At 44.8% G+C, this 15,450-nt stretch overlaps 1 protein-coding gene across 1 annotated transcript; it reads left to right on the forward strand.

Moving 5' to 3' along the window:
• The first annotated feature begins 521 nt into the window (after positions 1-521).
• Positions 522-6,593, forward strand: TLR8 (toll like receptor 8). The gene is made up of 2 exons (XM_007670390.3): positions 522-639; positions 3,430-6,593. The coding sequence occupies exon 2, from the start codon at positions 3,436-3,438 to the stop codon at positions 6,574-6,576; it is 3,141 nt and encodes a 1,046-aa protein (XP_007668580.1). The 5' UTR covers positions 522-639; positions 3,430-3,435; the 3' UTR covers positions 6,577-6,593.
• Positions 6,594-15,450: the final 8,857 nt, after the last annotated feature.

Below are 15,450 nucleotides of genomic sequence, written 5' to 3' on the forward strand. Positions count from 1 at the left end.
CACTTAACTCCTCTGGGGAGTAAAAGAGTGAGCCCCATGTGGGACAGGAACTGTGTCCAACCTGACTAACGTGATTAGAACAGGGATGCTTGGTACAAAGTAAGCATTGAACAAGTACCATCCTTATTATTATTACTAATATTATTATTATTAAATGTGAACATCTTGGGCATCCAGCCCAACACCGATCCAGTCAATAACTGGTCTCTATTTTGACCTTGGAGACATTCATGATGCCTTTTTCTTAGGAAGTGTTTCTTGTTTACTTGAAGTCTTCTATGTTAATAAATCTGTGCTCTTTCAAAACAATGTGACTTTGAAATGTCCAAAAAAAAAATCTCCCGGCTCCTATTTGGACTCCTTTCTGCTCGGACAGTTTTCAAATACATTTCTGAGGCAGTATGACTGGGAAGCGATTTTGCAATAATTAAATCTGCTTCTGTTCTTTCTATATGAACTTCTGCAAAGTAGGTTCCGCTGAGGATGAAGTGGCTGGTTTAGGGAAGTTAATCTGTTTACTTTCGGATCCCTGGGTGCTTTAAGTCTTCAGAGTACCAGCTCCTAATTTTATTATTATTATTATTTCAAAGAATGCTCCAGTGGAATGAAAACTGATAGACCAAATCCAGAGGAACCACAGTAAGTCTCTGAATTATTTCACCAAAGTTGCTTAAATTTTTATTTCAACTGATTTCTGACTTAGAAACATAATTTGGTGTGATGCCCAGGAGTGAGAATGTGACCAATTTCTGACTAAATGAAACTTATCCATAACAAGCTAAGCACCATAAATTAAAGGTTTAAAATGGAAGGGGTCGGGCACTGTTACTTATTTTTGTATTCTTTAGAATTAATTAGAACTGTAACTAAATCTAGAAATTCAATGTGCCCACTGCCCAATGTTTTCCATCAGAAGCACTTCGAAACCATTACAATAGGCAGTACAGGGTGGAGACAAATGTGAAATCTATTATTTCTGAAAGGACTACTTTTTTAAAAAATCATGTAAAAGTAGTTAGTGCTGTCTTATTTTAGGGATCTATGTTCACTTTGAAAAACAAAGCTAGTTTTCAAAGGTCTTTTAAAAATGACTTGGTTAAGTAATTTTTGAATGACAAATCGGGCTCATAAAGAGTACAACTAATCAAGAGGAAGAAACAGTCTCGCACGCTGAGCTCCGTTCTCCCCCTGGCTCTCTTGGACAGGAATGAGCAAATATCCCGCTGGCTCTGCCTGACGCAGGTGCCATCCTGGCATCCCCTCGCAATGTCTCTGTACCAAGAGCAGGGCTGCATCAGAGATGGGGGGTCCTCTCAGGAGGAGGAAGGCTGGGGTGGGGAAGGAGTACTTAGGGAGACTGTGCCATGAATGCCCACCCTCCCTTTCCCTCCTGCATCTCCCTCCAGAAGTGGGACGTGTACAAGGAGCTCACTGCACTGGGGCTAATCACATTCAAGGACAGAACCTCTGCAGGAACCTTCTGCTGGAACTAGGTGGGAAGTAGCTTGTGGAGGGGAGGAAAGAGAGTGAGCTCAGGGGTAGACTTCACAGGCGCTCTTCTAGACTGTAAGCTCCCCGTGAGTAGGATCACGTCTCTGCACACAGTAAGTGCTCGACAGATAGTCCTGATCTACTGATGGATACATTTTAATTAATCCTATGCAGTTGAGCTTTAAAAAAAAACTGCTTTAAAGTACTCTGAGCTTAGACAGGTGGAACAATGATGCTTACCTGTCCCACGGCCTCACGAAACCTCAATCTGATAGGAGAAATGCAATGAGGAGCAGCCTGAGGTGATGTTACTCCCTGGAGTCAAGTCTGGGTCCCCCTAGCCTCTTTGGGACAGAACAGAGGGTCTCAAGCATAGAAAAAATAGTACATGCTCTGGCCCACTTTGAAGGAAGTAATGTTGGGTGTGTATTCACTGTCGGGGGAAGGAAAAAGGAGGAGGCAAATTAAGAGGGGGGAATGTGCTTGCGCTAATTGCTGGCAAACAAAGGGAAACACATCTTTTCAAAGGGGTAAGCAGGCGGAATTCATACCACGGGAAATTGGGCTGGCTGAGAAAACCAAAGATGAATTCATGAGGCAGAGGTTCCTAATGGGGCCCTAAAGTACTCGAGGGGAAGGTAAGGATTAATTATGGGGAGGGGACTTAGGGATGTTGGATGTTACGATGGGTTGGCAAGGAGAACAGTCATCATCCTGTCTCTTCAAGCATCTTAGCACTCACCAAGGCAGAATATTGGACTGAAGAAACCACATTGGTCTGGCCAAACCATTCTATTTCTGGTGCTGCATTCTATTAACCATTGTTGCCTAACCGTCCTACGGGTCAGAGATGGTACCTGTCTCCTCAGAGGCAACCACCTGCTTTTCACCTTCATCAGTTTCAAAGGGTAGCATCCTGAGATCATGCTCTGCAAACCAAATCAGAGTTGGATGACCTCAGAATGTCTTTACAGTTTAAATACTGGGCCACTAGACACATCTATAGTCAATCGACGAAAAGTAGTTGGGGAAGACTTCTTTTTTAAGCTAACCTGTTCAGGGAATAACACATATGAAGACAAGCAGGCCTTTCTTTCAAAATTATCTACAAAACTGAGCCCCATAGTAATGTCTGGGTACAATGTAACTGTAAGGTAAATAATTTCTCTTAATGCTTAGGATTCTCTATGTAGATGACCCATCTTAAAAGGCTTTCTGCCTCTTTTGGGACATAACTTCATAACAGTAAGGGACTTGGAAACTAGAGGCCGATCTGGCTCATCAGATTTATTTGTGTTAATGGCACTTCTCCTGTTTGGATTTATTTTGGTGGTGGTAGAATTCATTAAGCACTTACCGTGTGCCAACCACTATACTAAGCATTGGGGAAGATAAAAGATAATCAAGACAGGCGCAGACCCTGTTCCTCATAGGGCTCAGAGTCTAAGTAGGAAGGAGACCAGATATTCAATCCTCATTTTACAGCTGAGGAAACTGAGGCCCAGAGAAGGTGCAACTTGCTCAAGGTCAAAGGGCAGGCATGTGGCAGAGCTAGGATTAGAACCCGCATCCTCTGACTCCCTGGCCCGTGGTCTGTCCACTACGCCACACCACTGCTACAGGCCATACAAAATTAAAGGAGATGCAATAAGGGAAAGGCTGGATCATTTTGCCCCATATATATATACCTCCTTCTTAAGTGAGGCCCAAGTACTCAGGAAAAAGAGTAACGAGATTTTAAAAAATAAATTATAAGCTTCATTTTGGCCCAGTTTTCCTGATCATTATCTGTTCAGACTTCAGAAAGCCACGCTTTCAGATATTTACCTTGGGGTTTTACAGTCACTGGATCCACCATTAAAACATTTTAACTGCTGTACTTACACTGCTGTTTAAAAAAAATAAAACTTAAACCCTCTCACTTTTCTTATTCCTTAGGGAAATATGGCCCTTAAAACTTCAAGACTCAGCATTCTGTTTCTTCTGGTCTATGGTCTTCACAAGGCCCTCGCTAAGATGAGTTACCCTAGAAACTTTCCTTGTGATATCAGGAGGGAGAATTCCTCCCTCACAGCCGACTGCAGCGCGCATCGCCTCAGGGAGGTCCCCGACAGAACGGACCTCGACGTGACCGAGTTGGACCTTTCTGACAACTCCATCCAGGCCGTGACAACGAAATCATTCAGAGGCTGGCGAAACCTCACTCTGATAAACCTAAACAGAAACACCAACTCAGAGAAATGGCACGACAATCTCAACCTCTGCCAAAGAGGGATGACCATCGAGGATGGCGCCTTCTTTAACTTAACAAAGCTACGGGCTTTACTGCTTGACAATAATCAGCTGTGTAGACTGCCCCTTGGTCTGCCGCCTTCCTTGACGTCCCTGAGCGTCATACTCAACAACGTAGTCTCCATAACCAGAGAAAACACTTCCGAACTGGCTAAACTGGAGGAACTCTACCTGGGATGGAACTGTTATTACGGCAACCCCTGCCAACAGTCATTTTACATAGAGGACGGGGCATTTGAAAACCTTACGGGTCTGACCTTGCTGTCGCTCTCCTTTAACAACCTGTCCCAGGTGCCCCCCAGGTTGCCCCTGTCGCTGGAGAAGCTCTACCTCAGCAATAACGAGATCAGGCGCGTCAGCGGCGACGATCTGAAGGCGCTGGCAAACCTGCAGGTCCTCGACTTGAGCGGGAACTGTCCGAGGTGTTTCAACGCCCCGTTTCCCTGTCAGCCCTGTGAGAAAGGCTCATCCCTCCACATTGACCTGCACGCTTTTCAGAACCTGAACAAACTGAGCCATTTGAACCTGTCCAGCACCTCGCTCACTAGCATACCCGCCACCTGGTTTTACAATATGTCCAATCTCAGGGTGCTGGACCTCGAATTTAACTACCTGCTACCCGAAATCGCCTCCGGCGAGTTTTTAGTCAAGTTGCCCGGGCTACAGGTGTTGGACATATCTTTCAACTACGCCATTAAGGAATATCCGGTCTACATCAATCTCTCCGATAATTTCTCAAAACTGGTCTCTCTCCAGGCCCTGCACGTCAAAGGTTATGTGTTCCAGGAACTTAGGGAGCAAGACCTACAGCCACTAACCAAGCTTCCTAACCTCAGGACGATTAATTTGGGAATTAACTTTATTAAGCAAATTGATCTCATGCTCTTCCACAATTTCTCCAACTTGACGGTCATTTCTTTGTCAGATAATAAAATATCACCTCTCGTAGGGGACGGAAATATTCGTAAGGTTTCACCCCCGCTTCACATAACTCGAAAGCGCTCAACAGATGTCGAGATGGAGTCACCCGTTGGTGCTAGCATAAACCCAAACGTCGACCCGCATTCCAACGTTTACCACATCACCAATCCCTTAATAAAACCGCAGTGCAGTTCTTACGGTAAAGCCTTGGATCTTAGCTTGAACAACATTTTTTTTATCGGGCAAAAACAGTTTAAAGGCTTTAATGAAATAGCCTGCTTAAATTTGTCTTCAAACGGCATCGGACAAGTTTTACACGGCACCGAGTTTTCATCGTTACCTCACCTCAAATATTTGGATTTGTCATATAATAAGTTGGACTTTGATGACGATAATGCATTCCAAGAAGTGCCAGGCCTAGAGGTATTAGATCTCAGCTATAACATACACTATTTCAGGGAAGCAGGAATCACGCATCGCCTGGGATTTATTCAAAATCTAACGCAGCTGAAGGTATTAAACCTAAGCCACAATGCCATTTTTACCCTCACCGAGCATAAGCTAATCAGCAGGTCCCTGGAAGAATTGGTTTTCAAAGGAAACCGTCTCGATATCTTGTGGAACCTTGAAGATGACAGGTACATTCAGATTTTCAGTAACCTCTGCAACCTAACACGACTTGATCTCTCCAGCAACATGCTTCATGAGATCCCAGAAGAGGCATTCTTCAACCTCCCAGAGACTTTAACTGAGCTATATCTAAGTAACAATCGATTAACGTTCTTCGATTGGACAGTGCTACGGCAACTCCCCTCTCTCCAACTGCTGGATGTAGGTGGAAATGCGCTCACCAGTTTAACCAGTAACGTATTTGCGTTCACACCTTCACTTCAGACGCTGGTACTGAGGAGAAACAGGATTTCCCAGCTCGCAGAGGGATTTCTCACGGAAGGGTTGAGCCTTTTGCACCTGGACCTAAGCTTCAATCACCTGAAAATCATCAACCAGTCGACATTCCAAACCAAAGTAACGAATCACTTGACAATTTTGGACTTACGAGGAAATCCCTTCGACTGTAGCTGCAAAATGGGTGACATCCGGAAGTGGATGGACGAAAACGAGAACGTCAGCATTCCCGGACTGGCGTCCGAAGTTGTGTGTGCCACACCTGGAGACCAAACAGGGAGAAGCATCATAAGCTTAGACCTAACTACCTGTGTTTCAGATACCATTGCGGTCGTTCTCTTTTGCCTCTCATTCTTGATCACAATTCATCTTATGCTGATAACTGTGGCTCATCACTTGTTCCATTGGGACGTGTGGTATATTTATCATTGGTGCAGAGCCAAGTTTAGAGGTTACAGATCTATCGCCACGTCAAAAACCGTCTACGATGCGTATATTGCTTATGATACGACAGACCCTTTGGTGACCGACTGGGTAATAAATGAGTTACGAGTTCACTTGGAAGAAAGTGAAGACAAGAAGGTTCTCCTTTGCCTAGAAGAAAGGGATTGGGACCCTGGGATAGCTATTATCGATAACCTCATTCAGAGCGTAAGTCAGAGCAATAAGACGGTATTTGTGCTGACGAAAAAGTATGCAAGAAACTGGAACTTTAAAACTGCTTTCTACTTAGCCTTGCAGAGGCTAATGGATGAGAATGTGGATGTGATTATTTTCATTTTGCTGGAGCCTGTGTTGCAGAACTCTCAATATATGAGACTGAGGAGGAGGATTTGTAAAAGCTCGATTCTCAACTGGCCCAATAACCCCAAGGCTGAAGGCTTCTTCTGGCAAAGTCTGAAAAATGTGGTGTTGACAGAAAATGATACCAGGTATAACAGTCTGTATGCAAATTTCATTAAATAAAACTGCGAGTCACCAGCCTTCTCGTGGGTCAGATGCTAAAAAATTAATTAACCTGTAAATGTGACAGGTTTCTTGGTTTAAAATCCTCATGACAATGGAAAAAATGGGAAAATAATAATAATAATGACACTTGTTAAGCACTTACTATTTGCCAAGCACTGTTCTAAGCAATGGGGTAGTTACAAGGTCATCAGGTTGGATACAGTCCCTGTCCCACATGGGGCTCATCGTCTTAATCCCCATTTTACAGATAATAATAATGTTGGTATTTGTTAAGCGCTTACTATGTGCAGAGCACTGTTCTAAGCGCTGGGGTAGACACAGGGGAATCAGGCTGTCCCACGTGGGGCTCACAGTCTTAATCCCCATTTTACAGATGAGGGAACTGAGGCACAGAGTAGTTAAGTGACTTGCCCACAGTCACACAGCTGACAAGTGGCAGAGCTGGGATTCGAACTCATGAGCCCTGACTCCAAAGCCCGTGCTCTTTCCACTGCGCCACGCTGCTTCTCTGAGTAATGAGGCTCAGAGAAGTGAAGTGATTTGCCCAAGGTCCCACAGCAGACATGTGGCAAAGCCAGAATTGGAACTCAGGTCCGTCTGACTCCCAGGCCCATGCTCTATTCACTAAGCCATGCTGCTTATCCTGACCCTAAAATCCGGTCAGTTTTAATGCTCTATATGGTGTCTTCATCCAGATGTAAAGTGCAATTTCTGTCAGTGAAAACATCTGGAATTGGAAGTTTACCAAGGGCCATTTGGAATTTGGGTTAGAGAATCTAGGTTCTTTAGCTGAAAACATCAAAGGGTTTTGAGGAGGAGCCCTGTATTTATTTTCCATGGAGTAATCCTGGAATGGAAGCAGAGGCCTCTCCATTTCCAAATCCACGGCAGGCGTCCCTGCTGGGCTCACATTCCTACTGCTACTTTGGCATCCCACAGTAGAGTCGCTGGGCTAAAGCACTGACAGTCACACTACGTTAGGGAATCTTGCAGCATGGAATGGCAGGGAGTCTCATTAAGGTGGGTTCAGATTGGACCCACCGGAGAGTATTAGCAATGGTATCTATTGAGCATCCACTAAGTGCAGTGCACCGTATTAAGCACTTGAAAAAAATATTTAACTGACCCTGGGCCTCTAGGCTTTGGCTTCACCTTGGCACCGGGTGAGAAGGGAGGCCCAGTGCCTTATCTGCCGCTGGGGAGATTACCAAGAAAACCAATTTTCATTCGGTAAATGAAAATTCCAGCAGCTGGGACTTCCTGTAATTGGTAGCAAGAAGGCGCCCATGCTGTACATAGATGGCTTCGCTTTTAGCAGATTACGGAAAGTCGGTGTGAAAAAACAAACATGATTTCGATACATCTGGAGAATATAAACACTCCCTTAAAACTACTTTTCTGAAGTTGCTCCTTCATAGTCATACTACATTATAAGGCATTCCTGTTACAGCACAGGTAATTGCATTCTTGTAAACCCTCGGGTTATCGACAGTGTGTTGTCTCAGTGAGAACCAAAGGGGAAGATGTTTGAAATCACTGAAACAGTACATGACTAATGTCACACAGGTAAAGTTTGAGTACACTGTGGAAAACAAAACAAAACAAAAGCTCATTTTAAACAGTCTGTCAGCCCGTCCCACGTGAGGCTCACAGTTAATCCCCATTTTACAGATGAGGTCACTGAGGCGCAGAGAGGTTCCGTGACTTGCCCACAGTCACACAGCTGCCAAGTGGCAGAGCCGGAATTCGAACCCATGACCTCTGATTCCCAAGCCCAGGCTCTTTCCACTGAGCCACGCTTCTTCTCTAAAGCTCGGTGAACTTTTCTGGATAACTCAATAGCTACTAAAGTCCAGGCTTATTGATGCCGTTTGATACTTTTTGTGAGCTCCGCAGATTCAGTGCGTGGATTCCTACATTCTTATTAGGTGGCAAAGAAAGGTCTAGAGTGGACATTTCCACTAAAACGCAGCGTGGGGAAGCAGCGTGGCTCCGTGGAAAGGGCCTGGCCTTCGGAGTCAGGGGTCATGGGTTCGACTCCTGGCTCTGCCACTTGTCAGCTGTGTGACTGTGGGCAAGTCACTTAACTTCTCTGTGCCTCAGTTACCTCATCTGTAAAATGAGGATTAACTGTGAGCCTCACGTGGGACAACCTGATTACCCTGTATCTACCCCAGCGCTTAGAACAGTGCTCTGCACATAGTAAGCGCTTAACAAATACCAACATTATTATTAAAAAGCATTACAAGCAAACCACCAGTTCCCACAGATGACAGATGCACAATGGAAAACACCATTTTCTGATCTTTACAATTCTCATGCCTCAGTAAACTGCTTGATTCTAAATAAAATTTCCCCATGAGGCAGTGAAGCTTGGAGATTTTCCTGAGGCTATAAACCAGAAAATATTTCTTTTCCATCCAGCTTCTTGAGGATTTCCATCAGAATTCAATGACAAGGCAGACATCCAACCTAACCACCTGGAAATGATTCTTGCCCCATCTCAGTCCCCAGGCAGTGTGGCATGTGGAAGACAGCAGGAAGCTAGGTGACGAGATGAACCAAGATGGGATGCAGAGGGGTGGATGGAAGAAACGCTCTGTGGATTAGCGAATAGTGCAAAATGCTGGCTGAGGGCTACAAAGCCCTCCAGCATGGCCTGCAGCTGAGGTGGGGCCTTTGAAAGCCACCATCTTGGGCCTTTTCTGCACTGACAGGAAATTCTCAGATCTTGTCAAAGACTTGGGATGAGCAAGTCTGGGAGTTTGGCTAAAAAAGCTGTGTGTGCCATCCCCTCTCGAAGTTGGCATCTGAGATACTCAAGCTACTAGTGCATATTTTTCTCTGTGGAAAAGGGTAATTCTTTTTCACACTTTTGAAAATGGGCAATTAAAGGGACAGCGTTGACTTTTAATTATTTCCGACGCAGTATTCCCTCCGGATTCAAGGATTCGTATCTACAGTCCTTCGACTTGGGAGTGTCAGAGGGACCACAGGCATTCCTGCGACCCACAGTGCTATCCGGTCTCTCACCGGCTGGACAACAAAAATGTTGTTGGTTTGGAGGAAAGGAGAGCAGGGACAGAAGCAGTCGAAGTGGAAGCAGTCTTGCTGTGCATATGCAAATCTGTTTGGGCAGAAACAGCTAAGCTTGCCTAATCATTCATCTAAGCTTGTTCTCCATTTCATGTTACGTAGATGGTTAAAATGGAGAAGGAACAATATCGTTTGGGCAGATTGAATCACGATGGACTTGCCCAATGCAGACAAGACTGTAGAGCCAAATTTGCCCTCCAAGGGCACAGAATATTTTTTTCAAATTCTACGACTACAGTAATTTTTGATTTTCATACTGGTTTCATAGTACAGGTCCTGCTCTTCTTTACTCCTCCCACTCTGCTCTGCCTCATATTCTACCTTGCAGCAAGAGAACTGAGGACAGAGATCCTTGGGCCCTGTTTGGATTTGTGGGAAGTCCAGGGAGGAGACCATTTTAGGGCCACCTAGCTCAGAGTATAAGGGGCACCCTAATCTCAGATGTTGAGACCTCCAAAATGGCAAATCGCGTTCTGAATTCACACCTCCTAGTAGCCACTCTGGCAGAAGCAAGTTCGGGTTCTCTCATCTCACCGGTCAAGGCAAGAGGAGCCCCTCTGACATTTCCCCTTGGAACTTCTCATCGTGGCTTTTCTGGCTCTTTTTTTCCCCTCTCTCTTTTCCAGGCTTCTGCCTCAGGGGGCCCTGAGGCTTTGGGTATGTCCCCAGTTATGGCTCTCTGATAGTCTCTTTCCTGCCTTGTAAACCCCTGGAAGGACATTCGCTTTCAACTCGAAATGAAATGTCAGTGCCCATGACCGCCCATAATGATAACATATAGCTGGAGACCAATGAAGGGGCTAGAGTCCAAAGGAAATCAGGATAAATGGGACTCTTTCTATACATTATTTTAATCACTCACAGATGCCCATGAAATGATGGCAGGTCAATATGAACCCTGCCTCTTTCCTGGCCGGTGACTGATTCGCTGAATGACATTCTAATTCTCCACTCCAAGCACGAAAATACAAGAAAATACAAGCGCTTCAGTGGATTGAACACTATTTCAGATCCTATCAATGATATAGGCAGTCCCTTTTCATAAGAGAAGTCATGAATGTTGATAAGACCGTCAGTTCAATTTTAATTGCAAAGGAAACCAAGTGTTAATGGTATGTAAAATAGTTTTAGTCAGAGTTGAAAGGGAAAGTCTTTTTACCAACAGATACTGTTTTCCAGTGTGAAGGATATTTTCAACTTTCAATGATTTCTGTAAATTTCCAGAGAGAAAAAAGCTCCTAACTAGTAGGAAATAATACGGCCTAATGGAAAGGGCACAGGCCTGGGAATCAAAAGACCTGGGTTCTAATCCCAGTACCACCATTTGCCTGCTGTATGACCTTGAGCAAGTCACTTAATTTAGCTGTGTTCCAGTTCGATCAACTGTAAAGTGGAGATTCAATAATTTTTCCTCCTCCCCCTCTCCCTTCCCATCCCCACAGCACTGTACTTGTCCGCTCAACTGTATATATTTTCGTTACCCTATTTATTTTGTTAATGAATTGTACATCGCCTTGATTCTATTTAGTTGCCATTGTTTTTACGAGATGTTCTTCCCCTTGACGCTGTTTAGTGCCATTGTTCTTGTCTGTCCGTCTCCCCCGATTAGACTGTAAGCCCGTCAAACGGCAGGGACCGTCTCTATCTGTTGCCGACTTGTTCATCCCAAGCGCTTAGTACAGTGCTCTGCACATAGTAAGCGCTCAATAAATACTATTGAATGAATGAATGAATGACTTCAAACCCCATGTGGGACAGGGACTCTGAATGACCTAGTTATCTTGTGGGATAGTCCAGCCCTTAGTACAGTCCCTGGCACATAGTAAGTGTTTAACTAGCACTTTAAAAAATATTATTATTCCTACTACTACTTCTGGAGTAAGACTATAAAGGCTATTCCTTTTTAACGTCCTCTTGTATCTTAGTCCTCCCAGACCTCTGCCCAAAGGCACCAAGACCAGTCCAGCTCCACCCTGAGATCTGGGCTGGACTTGGTGCCTTGGGCAAAGCCCAGAAACAAACTAAGCATTGGATCCCACATACATTCCCAGAGAGGAAGGAAGACTCTCCAGTCCACACTTACATCTGGGGAGAGATTCTTCTGCACATTTGCGTGACCCTATTCTCTTCCCTAGACAGTGAGGGGATAATAATAATAATGTTGGTATTTGTTAAGCGCTTACTATGTGCACAGCACTGTTCTAAGTGCTGGGGTAGATATAGGGTAATCAGGTTGTCCCACGTGAGGCTCACAGTTAATCCCCATTTTACAGATGAGGTAACTGAGGCACAGAGAAGGATAGGCACACTGTTATTCAGTAGATTACCAGTCAGTCGGGGTAATTTCGATAGGATATAAAATATTTTTTAAGCACTTCTTATGTGCTAAGGGCTGGGGTAGATACATTAATTATAATTGCAGTATTTGTTAAGCACCCCTGGAATAGACTGGCCACAATCCCTGTCCCACACCAGGCCCACAGTTGAAGAGGGAAGATAAACACATTAGACACAGGAGTAACAATCTAAGAGGGAGGGGGAGAAAAGCATTTTATCCCCATTTTACAGTTGAGGAAACACAGGCACAGAGAAGTTAAGTGACTTGCTCAAAGTCACACAGAAGGCAAGGAGCAGCACTGAGATTAGATTCTGGGTTTCTTGACTTCCAATCTCATGGTCTTTCACTCAGCTACATTGTCTCCTTTCTATATTGGTACACTCCATAATAAAATACAATTATCACTGGAACCAGGTGGCGACTTTTTATGGGAAGTGATGATGATACTCAAGTTGATATTCACCCCAACCCCATAGCACTTACGTACATATCCTATATTCTCTAATTTCCCCTCTCCTTAATTTATTTTAAAGTTTGTCTCCCCCCATGGGCTGCAATCTCCTTGTGGGCGGGGATTGTGACTACCAACTCTATCGTATTGTACTTTCCCAAATGTTTAAAAGAAAAGATGCAGAATTCTGATGAGAGCGTATAATTTAATTTTACAAATGTCTATCGCACCAAAAAGCCACCAGGGGAGCTCCCATCTGCAATAAAGATTCCAGAGATGATTCTAGATATCACAAGCTAATAATTCTGACTTGCACACCAGGCAAATTATAATTACATTTGGTTCAGAAAGCACCTAAGGAAACTCGGTTTCTGTCACAAAATCCCGTCGGTTCTAACTTCACAACATCAGCCCTTTCCTCTCCATGCACACTGCTACCGTGCTGATCCAAGCGGTTATTTCCCACCTGACTACTTCGTCAGCTTTCTCGCTGACCTCCCTGCATCCTCCCTCTCCCCTCTCCAGTCCATATGTCACTCAGCTGCTCCGATCAAATTTTCTAAAAACTGTCCAGTCCCTATCTCCCCGCTCAAGACCCACCGTAGTTGTCCATCCACCTCCGCAGCAAACAAAATCATCATTTTTAAGGCACTCAATCGACTCCATCCCTCCTACCTTACCGTGCCGCTCTCCTACTACAACCCAATCTTCACACTTCACTCCTGAAATTCCAACTTATTCTCCTTGTACCCCAATCTTGTCTATGCCACTGTCAACCCGTTGCCCATGTCCTCTCTTGGGCCTGGAGCTCCTCCCTCCTCGTATCTGACATCCATCACTCTCCCCAACTTCAAAACCCTCCTAAAATCACATCTATTCCAAGAGGCCTTCCCTGACTAAGCCCTCATTACCCCTACCTGTTCTCCCTTCTGCATCAATTATGCACTTGACTCTGTACCCCTTAAACATGTCAACACTCACCCCAACCCTACAGCACTTAGGTACATGTCCTATATTCTCTAATTTCCCCTCTCTGTAATTTATTTTAAAGTTTGTCTCCCGCTTCAGACTGTAATCTCCTGGTGAGCAGGGACTGTGTCTACCAACTCTATTGTATTTTCCCAAGTGTTTATTGCAAAGTTCTGCACACGGTAGGCTCCCCCCCAAATATCACCGATGGTGCTGTGCTTTCCTAGGGGAAATCAGGCTTCGCTCATCTGCTTGACATCTCTGAAAGATGTGATAGGTGTGGAGACGGTAAGCCCGTCAAGGGGCAGGGACTGTCTCTATCTGTTGCCGATTTGGACATTCCAAGCGCTTAGTACAGTGCTCTGCACATAGTAAGCGCTCAATAAATCCTACTGAATGAATGAATGAATGGAGAAAAGGGAAGCAGTGGATTCAGATATAACAAGAGTCCATCCTGAAGGTCTTTGATTATAGTATTTTAATCACTGTTATTAATTAGAGAATACTGGGACATGGATAGAAAACAGGCTAAAATTTAAGCCACGCAAAAGAAGGAATACACTCTTCAGAACTGACGAGGGAAATGAGTTTTGGTTAACAGGGTCATTATATGAGCTGGGAGAGGATGTATGCACTGGACTCCCGGGGCCTGCAGAGGGTGCTGAGGTTTTTTGGGTAGACAAGTGTCATGCGGGTGGGTAAAGGCCAAGAAGAGCACATAAAGCAAAGTGAGAGAACCAGAAAATGGAAGCTGCACCCAGGGAAAACTAATCCGCACCGCAACTCCATAATGGTGAGCTCTGGGCTGCCAGTCCCAGCTCCAGAAGGAGACCTCAGAGTCCCTGTTGACCGTTCCCTTAAGTCATCGGCCCAAATTGCGGCACAATCGCAAGAGTCAACCAAGGGCTGAGCCCCACAGAGAAATGTTAGAAAAGAAAAATGAAAAGCCAAGTTTTGCCTCCATGAAACCACACCGGGAGTACTGCATTCAGTTCTTTCAACCCTGTCTTGGGGGACCCTAAAAGAACTCAAAAAGGAACAGATGACTCTTTTTTAATGGGCATTGGATTTACCTTATGAAATTAAAGCAAATTTTTTTAAAAATGTATCATGATGTAATGGGTTCAAGGATATGAGAGGGCATCTACCTGCATTCTGAATAGCAAAAAAGTGTTTTTGTATATTTATTCCCAGGAATATTTTAAACCTCAGGAAGTTGGTTCCAGGTTTCAAGCCTTGACCGGGCATTTAAAAGGAAAGAACTCCTGTAGACGGTATCGGAGGGAATGCCCGAGGAGGAAACAGTCAAACCCTCAAGAACCTCCAGTGATTGCCCACCCACTTCCACATCAAACAGAAAATTCTTACCATTGGCTTTAAAGCGTTCAATTAGCTCACCCCCTCCTAATTTAACACCCTGATTTCCTCTAACAATCCAGTTGGCACACATCACTCCTCTAATACCAACCTACTGACTCTATCTTGCTCTCGCAGTTGACCCTTTGGCCGTGTCTTCCCTCTGACCTGTATCTCCCTCCTCCTTCATATACTGCAGAACACCACTCTCTCCACCTTCAAAGCCCTAGCAAAATCGCATCTCCTCCAAGAGGCCTTTCCCAATTTAAGCCCTCATTCTCTTAAGTCCTATCCCTGCTGGGTCAGCTGCACTTGGCTGTGTCCCCTTTAGGCACTTCATATTCTCCCCAGCCTCATCCAGAAAAGTACCTATCCAGAAAAACCTAGTGGCCTAGTGGAAAGAAGGGGCCTGCGAGTCAGAGGACCTGGGTTCTAATTCCAGCTCTGCCACTTATGTGTCTGCCGTGTGAACTTGCACAAGTCATTTAACTTCTCTGTGCCTCGGTTCCCTCATCTGCAAAATGGCTATTCTATACCTGTTCTCCCTCCTGCTTAGATTGTGAACCCCAGGTGGGACCTGATTAACTTGTATCTCATGGGTTCGAATCCCCGCTCTGCCACTTGTCAGCTGTGTGACTGTGGGCAAGTCACTTCACTTCTC

Source organism: Ornithorhynchus anatinus, chromosome 15 (assembly GCF_004115215.2).
Source record: "Ornithorhynchus anatinus isolate Pmale09 chromosome 15, mOrnAna1.pri.v4, whole genome shotgun sequence".
NCBI lineage: Eukaryota > Metazoa > Chordata > Mammalia > Monotremata > Ornithorhynchidae > Ornithorhynchus > Ornithorhynchus anatinus.

Bases quoted from the DNA above. Each gene is read 5' to 3' on its own strand.
- TLR8 (XM_007670390.3), top strand. From the start codon at position 3,436: ATGGCCCTTAAAACTTCAAGACTCAGCATTCTGTTTCTTCTGGTCTAT.